The following is a 16,577-nucleotide window of genomic DNA, read 5'->3' as shown; positions in this document are numbered from 1 at the left end:
AAAGTGCAAACAAATGGGCTGATAAGGAGAGGAGCTGGAACAGCATGATGGTGGCTGGGGCTAGGGCAGTTGGTAGGGGGTGTGATTGGTGAGAGGTGGCTGGATTCAGGAGAGAGCTGACTGGGTTGGTGGGAGGGAGGGAACGCAATCAAGTTTGACTTGAAAGTGCAGAGGTGAAGTTTGGACAAGAAGGAAAGCTTGGCCCTGCAAATGTTAGTCAGAGAAGAAGCCAGGTAAGGCGAGTTCACAGAAAAATCAAATTGAAACACGTAGAGTTGTGCTTGGCACATGCTAGTGACTTAGTAAATGTTAGTCTCTTCCCCCTCTCTTCCAGTATATAGGGTACTATTCTGGATTGTATTATTACAAAAAACAACCAAAAAAATTGTAGATGATCAATTGATTCCCACTGAAGTATGAAAGATTTCCTGTGCTTGCCCTCCCTGAATAATTTGTATTTAAAAGAGGGATTTAGAGAGGGCTGTTTCTAGCCAAGGAAACAGTGAAGTGCCAGCAAGTGTGCACCTCAGGCTCTGAAAGTCTGGCAGCCGGCCTGCCAGTGTGGCTTAGGTAAGGCTACCTTAGACACCACCAGGTTTAACTTTTGCAACTCTGGGAGTAGGCTGTCCCTCGTGTCCTCTGGCCTGAGGGCTCCTCGAGCTGGCTGAGCCCTGGTCATCCCCTCAGGAGCACACCCGTTCTTCTCCAGCTCTGCAGCGCCATTGACAATCCCAGGGCAGGTCTGTCGCCAGGACAAGGTGGCCTCCTCTAAAACCACTGCTTTACTGGGATCTTTCAATGCCTGGACATACAATACTGGGCTCTCCTGGAGGAAAAATTTCTGTACAGATGAAAAGAAAGGAAGAGGGAATTCAGTTCTTTAGTCTAATAGGAATGTGTGCTCATTTTTCTGGCCTGCCTACTGATCTAGTTTATAAACTCCTAATAAACAGTAAAAGTCTGAAGAACCACCACCAGTTAAGAGGGAGCCAGGTTCTGCTGGTGGGAATTCTAGATCAAGGTTTTCCAAATTTCAGACCACTGGGCTACTCTTTGATAACTACATACCGCCTGCTCTGTTCTTTTCTGTTATATTTTACATGGGTGATAACACCATGGAATCATCAGAAAGATGTGCTATTTTTCTTTTTTTAAAAAGATTTTTTTAATTTATTCATGAGAGACACAAAGAGAGAGGCAGAGACATAAGTAGAGAGAGAAACAGGCTCCATGCATGGAACCCGATGTGGAACTCGATCCCAGGACCCCGGGATCACGCCCTGAGCCAAAGGCAGATGCTCAACCACTGAGCCACACAGATGCCCCAGATGTGCCATTTTTCTAATTAAATTTCATGTATAATTATTCAAAGTAAAAAGGCCTGCCCATGTAGCACACAGTGGGCAACTGTTTGGGGCCATACATTTCAAAGTGTGACCATGAGCAGGTCACTTCTCTCTGTGTCTCCATCTCCCTGACCGTGGAGTAGAAGAGTTAAACTATATGGATCTAGCATTAAGAGCAGGGATAGAAAGTATGATCTCACTGCAGTCAAATTATAGTCACATGTCTCTTCCTGGAGATATGCTTCAAAAGAGATCGTGCTTCAAAAGACATTTTGGTGTTTTGTTTGTTTGTTTGTTTGTTTAAGATTTTATTTATTTATTCCTGAAAGACAGAGAGAGGCAGAGACATAGACAGAGAAAGAAGCAGGCTCCATGCAGGGAGCCCGATGTGGGACTCGATCCCAGAACTGGGATCACGCCCTGGGCCGAAGGCAGACGCTCAACTACTGAGCCACCCAGGAGTCCCTCAGAAGACATTTTGGACACTGGTTTTATCTCTAGGTAGTGGATGTTTAGTGATTTTTATTCTCTGTAACTTTTTGCACTGTCTGAACCTTTTACAATGAGCACATAGGATTTTGCAAAGATAAACAAAAAGCTACTTTCAAAAGAAAAAAGGAGGTCTCTTTTTTTTTTAATTGAACCTCAGGCTTATTGAACTGGGTTAATTATAACAATGGGGTCAAGGCATAGAGTCATCGTTTGGAATTTCATGGGCCCCTTTATTTTGTTTAGTTAGCTAGGACCTTACTTGTTTAGTTATTTTAAATAATATAATGAACATCCATGAGCCCACCACTGAACCCAAACTCTAAAACTTTTACTCATCTATGGGGTACTTCCTCATCTCATTCCCTTGCTTGGGTGGACAAACCTCCATGCCCTCCCCACTGGGTAACCATTGTCCCAAATTTTGTGGTCTTCATCCCTTTGTTAATAAATAAATAAATAAATAAATAAATAAATAAATAAATAAATAGTTATCACATATATCAATTTTGTTAGATAAATTTTGAGTGATACACTGGCTTAATGAGTCAATATGAGACTGAATATGAACAAATGTTGGTAAACTGGTTTATAGGAAACAGAGACAGGGGGTCCTCTTACCCCCAAATGCTCTAAGTATATTCTCAGTCTCTAATTTTGTTTATGCCATCCAGTGCTTTTCACTTGTTGTTTTTAACAAAGAGCACAAAGGAAAAATCGTCTGGAAACCCCTGCCCACGGTGCCCCCCAGTGTGCAGACCTCCACAGCTCCAGCAGCCAGCTCATCTCCTACCTGTGGTCACCTACAAAAGAGGGGTCCTCCCTAAGGGCTCATGGCTCTTTTCTCTCTGCTCTTGGAAGCTGGCACCCAAGAGTTCAAAAGCCAAAAGCGTTTGGGAGCTGGGTTATGGCATAAGGGGGCACAAACAAAGAAGAAGGGATCATTCCTCCCCCCTTGAGCCTAGGGGTCTCAACGTAAAATGCTTACAGAGCCAGATAGAAAACATCAGTGGCTGAAGCACAAGTTGTCGAAGATGCCCTGATGAGTGAGGGGACCTGGAGAGTGCCTGTCCAAGGGGCAGCCCTACACAGCTCCAGTCCCTGGATGTCTCCAGGAGATGCAGCCCTGGGTTCAAGATCTTTGCCCTTGCCCTCACCCTTCCTGCTCCCTTCTCTCCCACCATAACTACACCATCCCTAGCCAGAAGCTCTCTGACCTCTGAGCTGTCTCTCCAGGCATTCCTTCAGCGAACATCCTTACCCATTCTTTGGAGCCCAGACTGTAGCTTCCTCATCTCTGCCCACCCTGCAGGTGAAAACAGGCCCAGAGGGGAGGATGGGATAGCCTAGCCAGGATACCAGTGGACGGAGCCTTCTGTACCTAGTGTACAGAAAGAAGGCAGCAGGGAGCCCTGATCAGCAGCTGAGAAGCCCAGGGGGCTCCTAGGACTATTTATAAATAAAGGACTATCTTGTCCTTACTCAGACAAGCTAAGTTCATTCTAGTCTCAGGGCTTTTACACTTGCTATTCCAGCTGCTTAGTTATCATCATTCAGATCAACAATCACCTTACAGAGGGGCCTCCTGGGTCCAGCCTACCCAGAGTTGCCCCAGCTCTTCCCCACACACTCTCTAGAACATCACATCGTTTTACTGACACTGTAGCTTTTCATGATCTAATGTTATCTTCCTTGACCATTAATTTACTTGCTAGTGGTCTGTTTGTAATACCAATTATAACTCCCTGAGCGCAGGGATCCTGTTGGTCAGGCTCAGAGTAGAATTCCCAGTCTCAGTACTTGGCAGAAGATAGGTGTTCAGTAAATACTTTTTGAATAAACGAGTGAATGAATAAGTTGGGAACCACATGCATTTAAATGAGATGACTAAAATATCTTTTAAAAATTGGTTTAGATTAGGGTTTTTAAACTCAGATGCTATAGGAGCAAGACAAGCTACGTAAAGAAGTGAAGTAAACCATTTGCTAAGAGGATAAATGGTAGGGATGCCTGGGTGGCTCAGTGGTTGAGTGTCTGCCTTTGGCTCAGGTTGTGGTCCTGGGGTTCTGGGATTGAGTCCTGCATGAGGCTCCTGGCAGGAGGCCTGCTTCTTCCTTTGCCTATGTCTCTGCCTTTCTCTGTGTGTCTCTCATGAATAAATAAATGAAAATCTTTAAATTAAAAAAAAGAGGATAAATGGTAAGTAAAACAGCCCCAGTGTTGGAGCTGCAATAGGGCACTATGGAGACTACAGCAAACTGTATCTGAATGCCTCACCTAAATAGGGCAACTATCACCTCAGCTCCAGCTGTTTGTGGCCGCAGGAAAATGTGAGTCTAATGTTCCCAGATCTTCTGGTTATTCAGGAAAATCCAGAAATCTGATTTTAATATAAAATTTCCAGGTTTCAAAATGCAAGCCACAAATATAGTTTGTTTGTTTGTTTGTTTGTTTGTTTGTTTGTTTTAAAGCAAAACCATCAGGGTAACCCTATAGCAACCTGGACAGGATCTGTAGACCTCCTTTCTGGGATCTGGTTTGTATATACTATCCTAAGCTCTCCCCAGGGGGCCTGATTCATCTGTCTTCCCAGCCCCCACCCAAGCCTGGGTACAGGAGGTCACTGAGTGAAACAATTCCTCTCCACCAAGGCTGGAGTTGGCCTCACCCTGGGGTCATTTTCAGGGGGAGCATCATATAACTAAAGACAAATGAGCTCCCAACACAGAGCCACACAAACAGTCCACGTACGTACCTTAAACCTTTCTGCTGCAGACTTGGAATTCGTGAGGCCTTTTACTGCAAAGGGCACAAAGAATACTGACAGCCGCAAGGGAATCAAGGTGCCCACCACAGTGAAGACCTGGACAAAGAGAGGTGGAGGTGGTGAGGGTCACATCCCTGTCCTTCCCTCTCCACCCCCTGAGGCCTCCATCCCTGAGTCGAGGAAGCCACAGGGCCAGACCTTGCTGCTTCTGATAGGCTGGTCCATCATTTGGTAGGGACCAAGCCAGTATTCTGGGGAGACTGGAAAGAGTGGGGATGGGGAAGAAGCAGTCATCTTGGCAACTCCATTTCTGTAGGCCTGGCTCCTGCTATAGCTTAACCACTGGATAGTTCTGCAACTTTGGCCAGGGCCCCTCCTCCAACAAGCTGAATTTTCCTGTTGGCTTAACCGCCAAAATCATCAAGCAGGTGCAGGAATAAAGGTGGGGAAACACTGAGAAAGTACACACGAGAAAGTTTGTCTACTCTCAAAGTAGCTTGGAACGATTATTGCTGTTACAATTATATTTAATCTTCCTTGCCTTAGATACTCTAGTCTTCTAATGTTCCAAATCTCCCTGCACTTCAAGCCTAATTCACACCACACTCCCTACTGGAGACTTTTCCTGACTACAACACACCACCTTCGGCACTCAGGATCCCAGAATATGACCTAAAGTACATTGGAGACTTTCCAGTCCATGCCGCATCTTCACTCCCTCCTTCATCCTTCACTGTGTGAGTGCAGTGTAACCCCAAAGTCCTATTGAGAGTTTCTCCTACAAAAGTCCCTGCGTCCACCCTCAAGCCTTCACAGGTGCTTTTCTGATGCGTGTCTGGGCCAAGGAGAAGTGCCTGCTGCCTGGAGCACAAACAACCCTTGGCTGCAGACTCTCAAATGCTCCCCCTCTTGCTTTGCTCTGCCCCAAGTCCACCTGGATTCAAACCTCTCCCAAAGCAGCACCCTGACTTTTCTCCTCAGGGAACTGGGATGCTACCCCAAAAAAGATAGCTGCTGCTTTTCTGGGCCAGTGTCAGACCACAAAGAGAAAACAAAAGAAGCTCTAGTTTTTTACATAAAGTGTATTCCCAGGGCCTCTCTATTTTGGGTTCAGAGAAACTCCTTAGTTTAGGATTTGCAACCTCAAGGCATATATCAGAATCATCAGGTTTTTAACTACACATTTCACCTCCCCTGTGCCCCTAGATGACTTTCTCATTTCTCCCTCCCATGTTTGCTATCCAAGGGATGTCAGTTCTTTCAGGCAGATTGAGGCAGAACAAAGTTTGAGCGTCCTAAAAGTCTGGAAAATCGAAGTCTACATCTATTATCCGTTTGCAAACTTTCAGATCTCTGAGCGGGGAGGCCTAAGAAAAGACACATAAGGAAAGCTCCCTATCAATATGGGGGAGGGGAGAGGGGGACAAATCATTCCAAGCACTTACTAATGAAACCGTGAGTTTCAGTTGTAAGCATGTGTGGATGAGGAACATCACCGTTGTGGCCACCGTGGGGGCTATGAACAGGGAGGCAGTGGTCAGGCTCTGGATGATCCCAGACTTCTCCAATAGTCTCCTTTCCTTCCTTCTGAGGTCTGAGATATTTTTTAAAAAGGGAGGGGGCACTGAAATTAACCAGTTATAAGAGCATTTTCCAAAGAGCACCGAACAACTCCCAGAGCACGAAAGAACCCCCCAAAAGATGAGAGGCTTGGCCCACCATGACATCCTGAGGCTCTGAGCAGAAAAAGAGATTTTCTGTACCTTTAATTATTTTTTCAAATGGTTTCTCCCATGCATACATTTTAATCAGCTTAATGCAGGTGAGAACTTCACTGGTCACACGGATGCGCTGGTCGCTGATCTCAGATAAATGACTGTGTATCTTAACAATCTTTTTGATCAGGAGCACCTGCAGTCAGGATGCAGCAAGAGCTTCTGTTGACAAGGGCAGGAGAGTTCAGCCCAGCCTAAGTAAGGCAACTAGGAGTTTGTCCAAAGGTAAGATCCAGATGTGGGTTAAATACCCAGATTTAATCCAGCCCCATTGGAACCATTGTGACTCTAAGTTCTAGGGTCCTGCTGAAGACTTTCCAATAGAAATGTCTCCATCTTGCCTTAGGGCACCTGCCTCACACATCCTGGGAGCGTTTCTCTCCTATGTCCCAAGCCAGGCTGTCCCTAAACCCGCCAACAGTTACAATCACCTTTTGATCACAATACTTGTGCTGAGGGAGGAAAACCTTTGATTTCAATCATCCAGAGGAAACATACTCCAAAAGTCACTTCTCGTTTGGCCCAATTTTATTTTACCTGAGTCTTTGTCAGCAAATTTGCTTCCCTTCTCCCATTATACTATACTTGGCCAAGTGTTAAATGCTATCTGGGCTATTACATTACCACATTCTGGGAAGAAGAGAAGGAACCAGACCCTTATATGGAGGATATCTACTAAGGAAAGTCCATGAAGCAGATCTGTGAGATGGACTGTTGCCCATCCTATTCACCTCTTGTTTCTTTGGCCAATGTTGTGGCCAGAGAACAGTTTGATGCAGAAAGTAAAGCTGAAACGTAACCACAATGGAATGAACAGTCAACAGAAGTCAATATTTCCACTCACTAGTACCCCAGATTCCAGGGCTTTGGGGGTTCCAGGGACCATCCAACATCAAATGGGTGGCAAAGAAAGACGTTACCTCCACTGGCAAAATCAGGAGATAGCAAAAAGTGGCGGAGAGCACAGTAGGTCCAAGAATGAAGTAGGAGCTGAGAGTGCAAGAAATCAGCAACGAGCAGATGAGCCAGATCAGGGGACCGTAGTACACCCCTTCAAACAGGTAGTTTACGTCGCTGGTGAAGAAGCTGATGGCCTGTAAGACAGCAAGCCCGAGGGCACAGGTATCACCTCTTCAGATACCTGGAAGGGGCTACACATGCACTGGACCGGAAGGCTTGAGAGCAGGGTGCAAGAGACAAAAACACCAAGTTCACAACTCTCCTCTTACTCTCTCTGTGTGACCCTGGGCCCATTACTGTGCCACTCTGAGCCTCAGCTTCTCCACCTATGAAGCTGAAATAATTATACCCACTTTATATGGTTGTTGTGAGGATGTCAATGAAATATAAAGGATCTGCAGAAGCAGACTTTGCTTCATAAAAGTGATATTTTACTATACTCTTGCTATAACTTCTCATACCCAGATTCTCCAGAGAGTTACTTCTAGTCTTCTATCTCATTCTATTCTATTCATTCTACTACTACTACTACTACTACTACTACTACTACTATTGGCTGAATTTTTTTTTTTTTTTTAGGCAGGAACTAAGTCTTTTTATCCTTTTTTTTTCTATTTTGCTATGACTCTTCTGTCCACTTCCCTGCTCCCTAACACATATTGCCCAGTTCTGTATCACATAAAAGCTGACATTCCAAATCAATAAATATTTAAGAACCAAAATCATGAATGTCTTCTAGAATGACCTATCTGAATGCCTTAAGAAGTAATTTCCTTTTCACTTTAAATTTATGTCCTTCCAGTTCCCAGGATGTGCTCCAGGTTGAATCTTTACAAAAATGTAAAATGTATAAGGAAGCATAGCTTGGTACAGCCACTTCAGAAGGGAGTTGAACAGTATCTTTAAAAGTTAATAATTGCACAAACCCCATGACTTGGCTATTTCATTTCTCTGTTGAGAAACACTCACAAGTGCTAGAGGAAGCACGCACAAGGACTTTCACTGTAGTTGTGCTTATAGCAGCAAAACCCTGGAAACATTCTAAATGTCCATTCATGGGGAAAGTTTAACCTTCCCACCTTTTAAGCATCCACCTAAGGAGTGTTAGATAATACTGGGTCCTGAGGCAAACTGTCAGAGTTCATGTCCCAGACTTGTCATATACTAGCTGTAGAACCAAGGACACATTACCCAGTCTCTCTGTGCCTCAGTTGCCATAGCAATAAAATGGGAATAATAACACAATCTACTCCATAGCACTGATATGACAACTAATGAGACAATGCATATAAAACACTTCATTTTGCCACATTGAGAATGCTCTAAGGTGGGTGGGGTAAATGTGTAGAGGTGATCAAAAGGTGAAAATGTTTAGTTATAAATAAGTATGGTGACCAGAGTTAATATTGTATTGTATATCTGAAAGTTGCTAAGATAGTAGATTTTAAAAGCTCTCTTTGTGGGGAAAAAAAAATGTAACCATGTAAGGCGATGGATGGTAACTAAACTTACGGTAATGATTATTTTGCCATGCAGATTAAATCATTACCCTATATACGTTGGACAAATACAACATTAAATGTCAGTTATATCTCAGTAAAAATGGAGGGGGAGGAAATGTTATAATTATAAGTAAGCATAGTTGAGAAGGAATGAGGGAGATCTATATGTGTTAATATGGAAGGCTGACATAGTGAAGAGGAAAGAAAAGATTCAAAACAGCACAAATAATAGCATCCTTGATGTAAAAAAATCACCCAGAAAACTGTATCATATACTCTCTATTAGTAAAACAAAGTAGCAGAACATTCTAAAAGGTAGTATCATTTATGTAAAAACACATACTTTTTTTAACTTTTTTTTAATAAAAACTTTGTGTTTTTATGTAAAAACACAAGATACAATATGCTTTCTACAGAAAACCTGCATGTGTACCTGAAAAGTCTAGAAGGACACAAGCAGAATTGATAGTGGTGGTCACCTCTAGGCATATTGGAAGTGACCGGGTCTTGGGAGTCATCTATTCCACCTTTTTTTGTTTCCAAGGTGAATGGATGCAAGTGTTTTTTATTTTGTCTATTTTTTAATTGTTTAAATTTTATTTACATTCAATTAATTAACATATAACATATTATTAATTTCAGAGATAAAATTCAGTGATTTATCAGTTGTGTGTAACACTCAGTCCTCATTACATCACGTGCCCTCCTCAATGCCCATCACCCAATTATCCCACCTCGCCTCCAGCAACCCTCAGTTTGTTTTCTGTAGTTAAGAGTCTCTTACAATTTGTCTCCCTCTCTGATTTTGTCTTATTATATTTTTAAAATTAATTTTAAAGTAAAACTTATGGAAGCAGCTCTCTGGGACTACTCATGTGAGTAGCTACTTCCACCCCCACTTTCAAGTAGGTCATCTTGTGTTATGTTCATAAGGATGTTTGGGGGAAATTGGCCTTGCACACAGCAAGTGCTCAGGGTAGAGGCACACAGGAAAGGAACCAGGGCAGACCTTAGTGTGGAAGTTCTACTTGGCAAGGCAGGTAAGTACACTGATTCAGAGCCTGGACCCTGCAGCCAGACTCTGCTGCTCGCCAATCCTGTGACCTTGTACATGTTTCCTATTCTTTTCTTGCCTCAGTTTCTACCTCTGTGAAGATGGAGACAAAAACTGAAACTACCAAGTAAGAGGGTTGTCAGAGGAGTGACTGTGTTAACAAGGCAAAGACCTGGGGACAATGTCTGGCTTAGTGGAAATTAGCAATTATGATGATGACTCCTCCTAAGATAAACATGGGGAAGGGCTGCCATGGATCTTAACTCCAGTCAAATGCAGGATGACAGGGAGCGCCCATGCTCAAGGCCTAAGAGAAGTCAGTAATACAATTTAATACTTCAGAACTGCTGTCCCCTCTCTATGTATTTTATGTGTAGTAACTCCTATGAGACAACAATCCTATAAGGCTCGTCTTATTATTCCACAGCTTCAAAGAGACTGAACAAGTGGCCTCAGGTTACAAGACTAATAAAATGGTGAAGAATAATGGCAACGATGATAACAAATATCTTACGTTTGCTACCAACTGGGTTTAGAGGAAGCATCCGCTTGATGGCAGTGGTTAATTTAGTAGATTTTTTTTTAATATTGTCTGTTCTGTGTAATTCAAATGTTGGCATTTTCAGGGACAGAGTGTTGAATCTGAAAGGGTTTGTGTCTTTAAAGGGGGATCGTGTTAGTAGGACAGCCAGATTTGTGTTTGGTGGGGATTGGGGGTGGATGGCAGGGTCATGAAGGAGAGGACATCCATGATGGATGAATGGGATTATAAAGGAGCAGGGGGTGGGGGCAATGTGAGCAACATTGCCAGGAGGTGGAAATGCCTGGTGTGCTTGAGGACTGAAGTGGAAGGGAGGAAGCCAACATAGGGCTGAAGGAGGAGAGATGGGAGGAGGTGAGATTGGACAGTTGTTGATGCCAGATCACAAAGGGTAAAGGCTCAGAGCAGTGTTGTCTTTTCTAAGAATTCAAATGTCTGTTTCAATATAAAAGTAATTCATGCTCCTCAAGGCAACTGGTAAGCAATAGAAAAATAGGGAACATGAAATTAAATATACTAAATTCCAATACCCCCATGATTGTGGGTCATAAGTTGGAGCATATTTTTCCACTCTCTGTCAACATTTGGATATTTGTGTTATGTTGTAGGAGAAGCAAGAGCAGGGAACTGATATACCAATAACAATAACCAGGCAGCTCTAAGTACTCCTCTTTGCAGGTAAGAATTAATACTCAAAGAGGTGATCTGCAGTTGCCTTTCCCTGGATTTCTCTGAGCTAGCCTATCCTTCCATACCTTCCTCCTCAGGCTGGCTGAGGGGATGCACTTCCCAAGGTGTTTCTCTGATGGTTTGTGTCTTTATGTTCATTGCTATATCCCCAGGGCCTACCACAGGGTCTGGTCCAGAATAGGCCTCAGTAACTATGTGTTGAATAAATGAATAAATTTTGTCGAAAGCCTCTGAATGCAAGCGGCATCTCCCTGGGTTAGTGTTGACCATTCTTGTGTCCCCAGAGGCAATTGTTGATGATTATCAACACTCATCCTAGGAATTGTTTCCTTTCTCTCTTAACTCCCTTTCTTCCTTCCCTTGGCCCCTAAGCCAGGGATATCTGGAGGAAGTCTAGGCAAGTATGGCCTCCGGTAAGGTGCCAGGCACTTACCTCTCCAGTGGTGATGTGTGTTAGAGACTTGAATTGTATTAGCTTCTCAAAAGCAAAGGAGAAAACAGCGGAACGAAACCTGACACCTGTGCGCTGGCTTAAGACCCAGCAGGAGCACAGACTCAGTGACTTCAGGCACTCTATGAAAAAGAGGGCAAAGCAGAGTCCCACCCCATAGGCAATATTCCCTGACCGCTCTTCAGAATATTCCAGGATCTTTGGTATAAACAGCATCTAGAAGGAAACAGGAGTTTGGATTATTCAGTGCTCCAGTTTTCTTCTGGAGAGACTTTCATCTGTCCCCTTGCATGCAGTTTAGGCTGGATGGTCAAAGTGCCCTACACTCTACTGGCTAACTGGTGAGCATGTGACCCCAGCTGGGATAATGAGACTTACTCTCTGAAATCAGAATCTTAGGCTGACAGGGTGCCTGGGTGGCTCAGTCAGTTAAGCATCTGCCTTTGGATCAGGTCATGATCCCAGGGTCTTGGGATCCAGCCCCATGTCAGACACTGTACTCAGCCAAAAGTCTGTTTCTCCCTCTCCCTCTGCCCCTCCCCCTTCTCATGTGTTTTCTCTCTCTGTCTCAAAGAGAAAGAAAGAAGGAAAGGAAGGAAGGAAGGAAGGAAGGAAGGAAGGAAGGAAGGAAGGAAGAAGAAAGAAAGAAAGAAAAAGAAAGAAAGAAAGAAAGAAAGAAAGAAAGAAGAAAGAAAGAAAGAAAGAAAGAAAGAAAGAAAGAAAGAAAGAAAGGGAGAGAAAGGGAGAAATTAACCCCCCCCCCCAAAAAAAAGGAACCTTAGGCTGAGGACTTAGAAGATGGGAAATAAAGTTGATTCATCTCAATCATGGTACATGGAAGCCACTAGTTTCTGCCTTCTACACTCCCATAGCTGTCCAGCCATTTCTCAAAGCAGCGGGCTTGTACTGAGCCAGGCTATGTTCTAACTGCTTTATATATCTATCTCATTTAAGTTCACGCTGAGAGGTAGGTAATGTTATGCGATCCATTTTGAACATGAGGGTTTCCAGGAGGTCCATCATAAAGAGTGTGATGGGGTTCCCTGAAGAAACTAAGGCACAGAGATGCTAAACAAATTGCCCAAAGTCATCCAGAAGTTAAGGGCCACGGCTTGAACGGAAGCAATGGCTGCAGAACTCACACTCTTAACTACTACTAGCTCTACTACCTCCAAATGTTGTCTTCTTCTGTGTAGCAACTGAGACAAGTAATTCCCAACTCCAGGTATGGACTTGAACGTACTAATCTCTAAAGCCTGGAGCCCCCCAAACCTCACGAAGCCAGCCACTTACTGGCCCTAGCACACTCATGACAGAGAAGAGGCAACCCAGAAATATATCAAAAAGAGCTCTTGTTCTTTGAAATCTCATCATCACTCGAAGCACTGAAGCTTTTTCAATCCCGTGCCTTGAGACTTCTTCTTCCCAAAGGAGGCAGAGCCTTCAAAAGAGGAAAATTGAGCCAAGTGAAATCTCTTTGCATAGAGTATTTCAAGTAAATCCCAGATATATCATTTCATTTACAAATGCTTCCGTATGTATCTCTTTCAGATAAGGCCTTTTAAAAAACTACAGTGACATACAACGGTTATCAATTAATTGCTACTAATTATTAATAACTAGTAATCATATATTAATATAATATAACACATTAATTATATATTAATAAAATTCCTTGATGGTAATTAATACCTGGTCTGTATTCAAATTTCTCTAATTATGTCAAAAACATGTTTTTATAATCAGTTGGCCAAACTCAAAATCCAAACGAGGTCCATATATTGCATTTCAGTGATGAATCTGATAGGCTTCTTGCATCTCTTTTTAACCTGTAACAGCTTCTCTTTCTCTGCATTTTCTGCTGTTTGTTTGTTGAAGAAACTGGGTCATTTATTCCATAGAATTCCCCATATTCTGGATTTGACCGATTGCATCCTAGTGGTGTTGTCTAACACAACCTTTTGTGCCTTATATTTTCTATTAAACTCCTAGCTAGATCTAGAGGTGTAATGAAATTCAGAATTCAGATCACTGGCAAAAATATTTAATAGGTGATATAGCATACTTCCTTTGCAATGTGTGGTGTTCCTCTATTAGTAATGTTCAGGGTGTCAGTGGGTTAAGATGTATTAGCCTGACTCATTCACTGCCATTCATTCATCATCATTGATGACCATTAATCCACTTCCATTAGGGCTGGTAAAACAGTGATTTCTAATTCTAGCACTCCTTCTGTACTTAACAGTTTGAATTTTTCTATAAAAATATAATTTTCAGGGCACCTGGTAGCTCAGTCAGTTAAGCATCTGACTCCTGATCTCAGCTCAGGTCTTGATCCCAGGGTTGTGAATTCAAGCCCTGTGCTAGGCTCCATGCTAGGTTAGGCTCAATGCCTACTTTTATTTTTTTATTTTTATTTTTAAAGATTTTATTTATTTACTCATGATAGACATAGAGAGAGAGGCAGAGACACAGGCAGAGGGAGAAGCAGGCCCCATGCAGGGAGCCCAACGCGAGACCCGATTCTGGGACTCCAGGATTGCGCCCTGGGCTGAAGGCAGGCGCTAAACTGCTGAGCCACCCAGGGTTCCCCTCAATGCCTACTTTTAAAAAATAAATAAAAAAGATAACTTTCCCTCTTCAACTATTTTGTTACCCTGAATAATGTCACCCTTGCTTTTATACACAAATTAAGATTCATAAAACCTAAAACTCTGACCTCCAAAAAGTTCCTACATTTATTTCAAAGTCCCCAAAGGGTGCCCCCAATGTTGGATCACTTAATTAAAAGTGTCCCCTTATTTTGCCAATTCGAGCTAAAGATGCCTAGGCTGTTCATGTTATATCCGCAAAACAGGGACACTGAAAACATTTCTTTGGGGAAAAAATTGAAAAAAGCATCAAAGAAGTTATCATGACAGCAATTAAGAATTTTGTCAACTCTCTTATCCTTTTTTATTTTATATTATGTTTGATGCAGGAGCAGGTAACTGAAAATTATCATTGTGGCGCTTCTGGCTTCCAGGGCCTTAATCTGGCTCTGGATGCTTCCTGCACATCCATGATCCAATCTGTCAGCTGCAATCACCATGTTGGCATCTACCCTTTTACTTCCTGGCTCCTGCTCCACAATGTTTGGTTCCACTGTCTGGAAAGCAATTACCACTGTCCATGATGAGAACACCAAGGACTAAACCAAGGGACTCCAGGACTCCCTGAAGCTTCCACTCCTTATGGAGCAGGAGCATGGCGGGCCACTGTTTGTGCCCAGGGCCCAAGAGCAGCTCTGCTTGTGCATGTTCTCAAACGGCTCTGTCAGCTTCTGGTTCTCATCTTCTGCCGCCAAGTCTCTCATGGCAGCCAGTTCTAGCCCTTTCTGCTCTCTACTCCTGCAGCCGTGGACACTCATGCCCAGCCTAAAGTCAGAAAGGAACAAACACCACGAGAATTTTCCTGTCCTACATTCCCTAACCTGCCATCAAAACCCCAGGCTGCCTCTTCCTTCTTGAGTTATAAAACAACTGCCCCATCCCATACTCATCAGTGTGGGCCAGATAACTTGTGGGGATGGAGGAGGGGGTGGTCTGGGCCTTAGGTCAATAAAGCAGAAATGTCCCCATGACACCTGTATGTGTTAGAGGATTGTATTGCTTATGGGTAATATTACTCAGGCAAACTATGGGGCCACCTCTCTTTGTTCCAGCTCTATCTCCACATATGACCCAATACACAGAGACAAAAAGCTCTAGGGTTGGTTCAACTTTGACTAAGTAAGTTCATGTGTCCTGTAGCCTACCCTCAGCTCTCCCAGCAACCATATCCATTTCTGGCCATGACTACCAGATTCAAAAGACTTGCCTTCACACTTTGCCTCCTCTGTTCATTAGCTATATAACTCTGGGAACTACATTTTACTTCTCTCAGTCCTTAGTCTCTTCATGTGTAAAGCAGGGGAAAAGCATGTGCCCTATTTCCTTGTGATGGTCAAAGGAGGCGACGGATGGGGAAATGCTCTGTGACTATAGACCAAAATGAAAACTATGGAGAATTATGATAGTCATACTGAAGATGATGGTGCTGATAATGGTGATTCTGCCGCTGGGCTGATGACAGTGGTAGTGAGGAGGACGGCTGGCAGCTTGTCAACAAATCATCCAGGAAGTAACAGCAGTTTTTCTGAAGAGCTAGGGAAGATGTACCCCAGAGCTCTGCTTGCTCAATGGGGAACACAGAGAAAGAAGCCTTCTAAAGGGGTGAACACACAGATCATTGTTTTTTTTTTTTTTTTCAAAAAACATCCGAATGTGGTGTGACGGTAAAAGTATTGGTAGACAGACATACTGAGTTATAGAATAAAAATGGCAGAATTGGGACTACTGGTTAGCTCAGTGGTTGAACATCAGCCTTTGGCTCAGGTCGTGATCCCAGGGTCCTGGATCTAGTCTCACATGGGGCTCCCCACAGGGAACCTGCTTCTCCCTCTGCCTGTGTCTCTGCCTCTCTCTGTGTGACTCTCATGAATAAATAAATACAATCTTTTTAAAAATGGCAGAATCAGTGCACTCTAATAGACATAAATCAGGAAACCCTGTACTCACAATGGTCAGAGAAGAACAACCAAACACCTAACTGGTGCCTATTATGCACCAGGCATTTTCCCATGTGCTTTAAACTGAATTTATCCTCTCCTTTGATTCTTAAAACAATCCTGTGAAAGACCATAAGATCAATTTTATGATCCATTATTTTATACATAAGGACACAGGGTCTCTGTAAGGGTAAAGTGATTTGTCTGACATCATAGCTGCTAGGCAGTGAGATTCTGATCAATATCTGGCAGAGGTAGGTGCTCCCTGAAAACATTTTTTTTTCCTTTTACTGAATAATTCTGAGAAACCTGAGTCAAGATTGAACCAGTTTCTGTTTTCTCAGTGTCCTAAGTCCACTAATTTGCTTTGTAAACAAATCTGAGACCTGGCAATAGTATGCCGCATTTCACAAA

General features: G+C 43.2%; 1 protein-coding gene across 3 annotated transcripts in view; it reads right to left on the bottom strand.

Annotated features, from left to right (window-relative positions):
* Nucleotides 1–16,577, bottom strand: part of ABCC11 (ATP binding cassette subfamily C member 11) — a 70,363-nt gene that overhangs the window by 37,483 nt on the left and 16,303 nt on the right. Inside the window, exons 5-11 of one of the 3 annotated variants that reach the window (XM_077898506.1) lie at nt 12,869–13,016; nt 11,558–11,791; nt 7,298–7,471; nt 6,366–6,513; nt 6,048–6,196; nt 4,591–4,698; nt 581–841 (exon numbers count right to left, since the gene is read on the bottom strand). In XM_077898506.1, the coding sequence (XP_077754632.1) occupies nt 581–841; nt 4,591–4,698; nt 6,048–6,196; nt 6,366–6,513; nt 7,298–7,471; nt 11,558–11,791; nt 12,869–13,016 (1,222 nt within the window). The remainder of the gene's footprint in view (nt 1–580; nt 842–4,590; nt 4,699–6,047; nt 6,197–6,365; nt 6,514–7,297; nt 7,472–11,557; nt 11,792–12,868; nt 13,017–16,577) is intronic. The other 2 variants (XM_077898507.1, XM_077898508.1) reach the window with 2 other exon arrangements.

Source organism: Canis aureus, chromosome 5 (genome assembly GCF_053574225.1).
Source record: "Canis aureus isolate CA01 chromosome 5, VMU_Caureus_v.1.0, whole genome shotgun sequence".
Taxonomy (NCBI): Eukaryota; Metazoa; Chordata; class Mammalia; order Carnivora; family Canidae; genus Canis; species Canis aureus.
The sequence above is the reverse complement of the archived record's forward strand: the minus strand, read 5'-3'. Positions and strand labels throughout refer to the sequence as shown.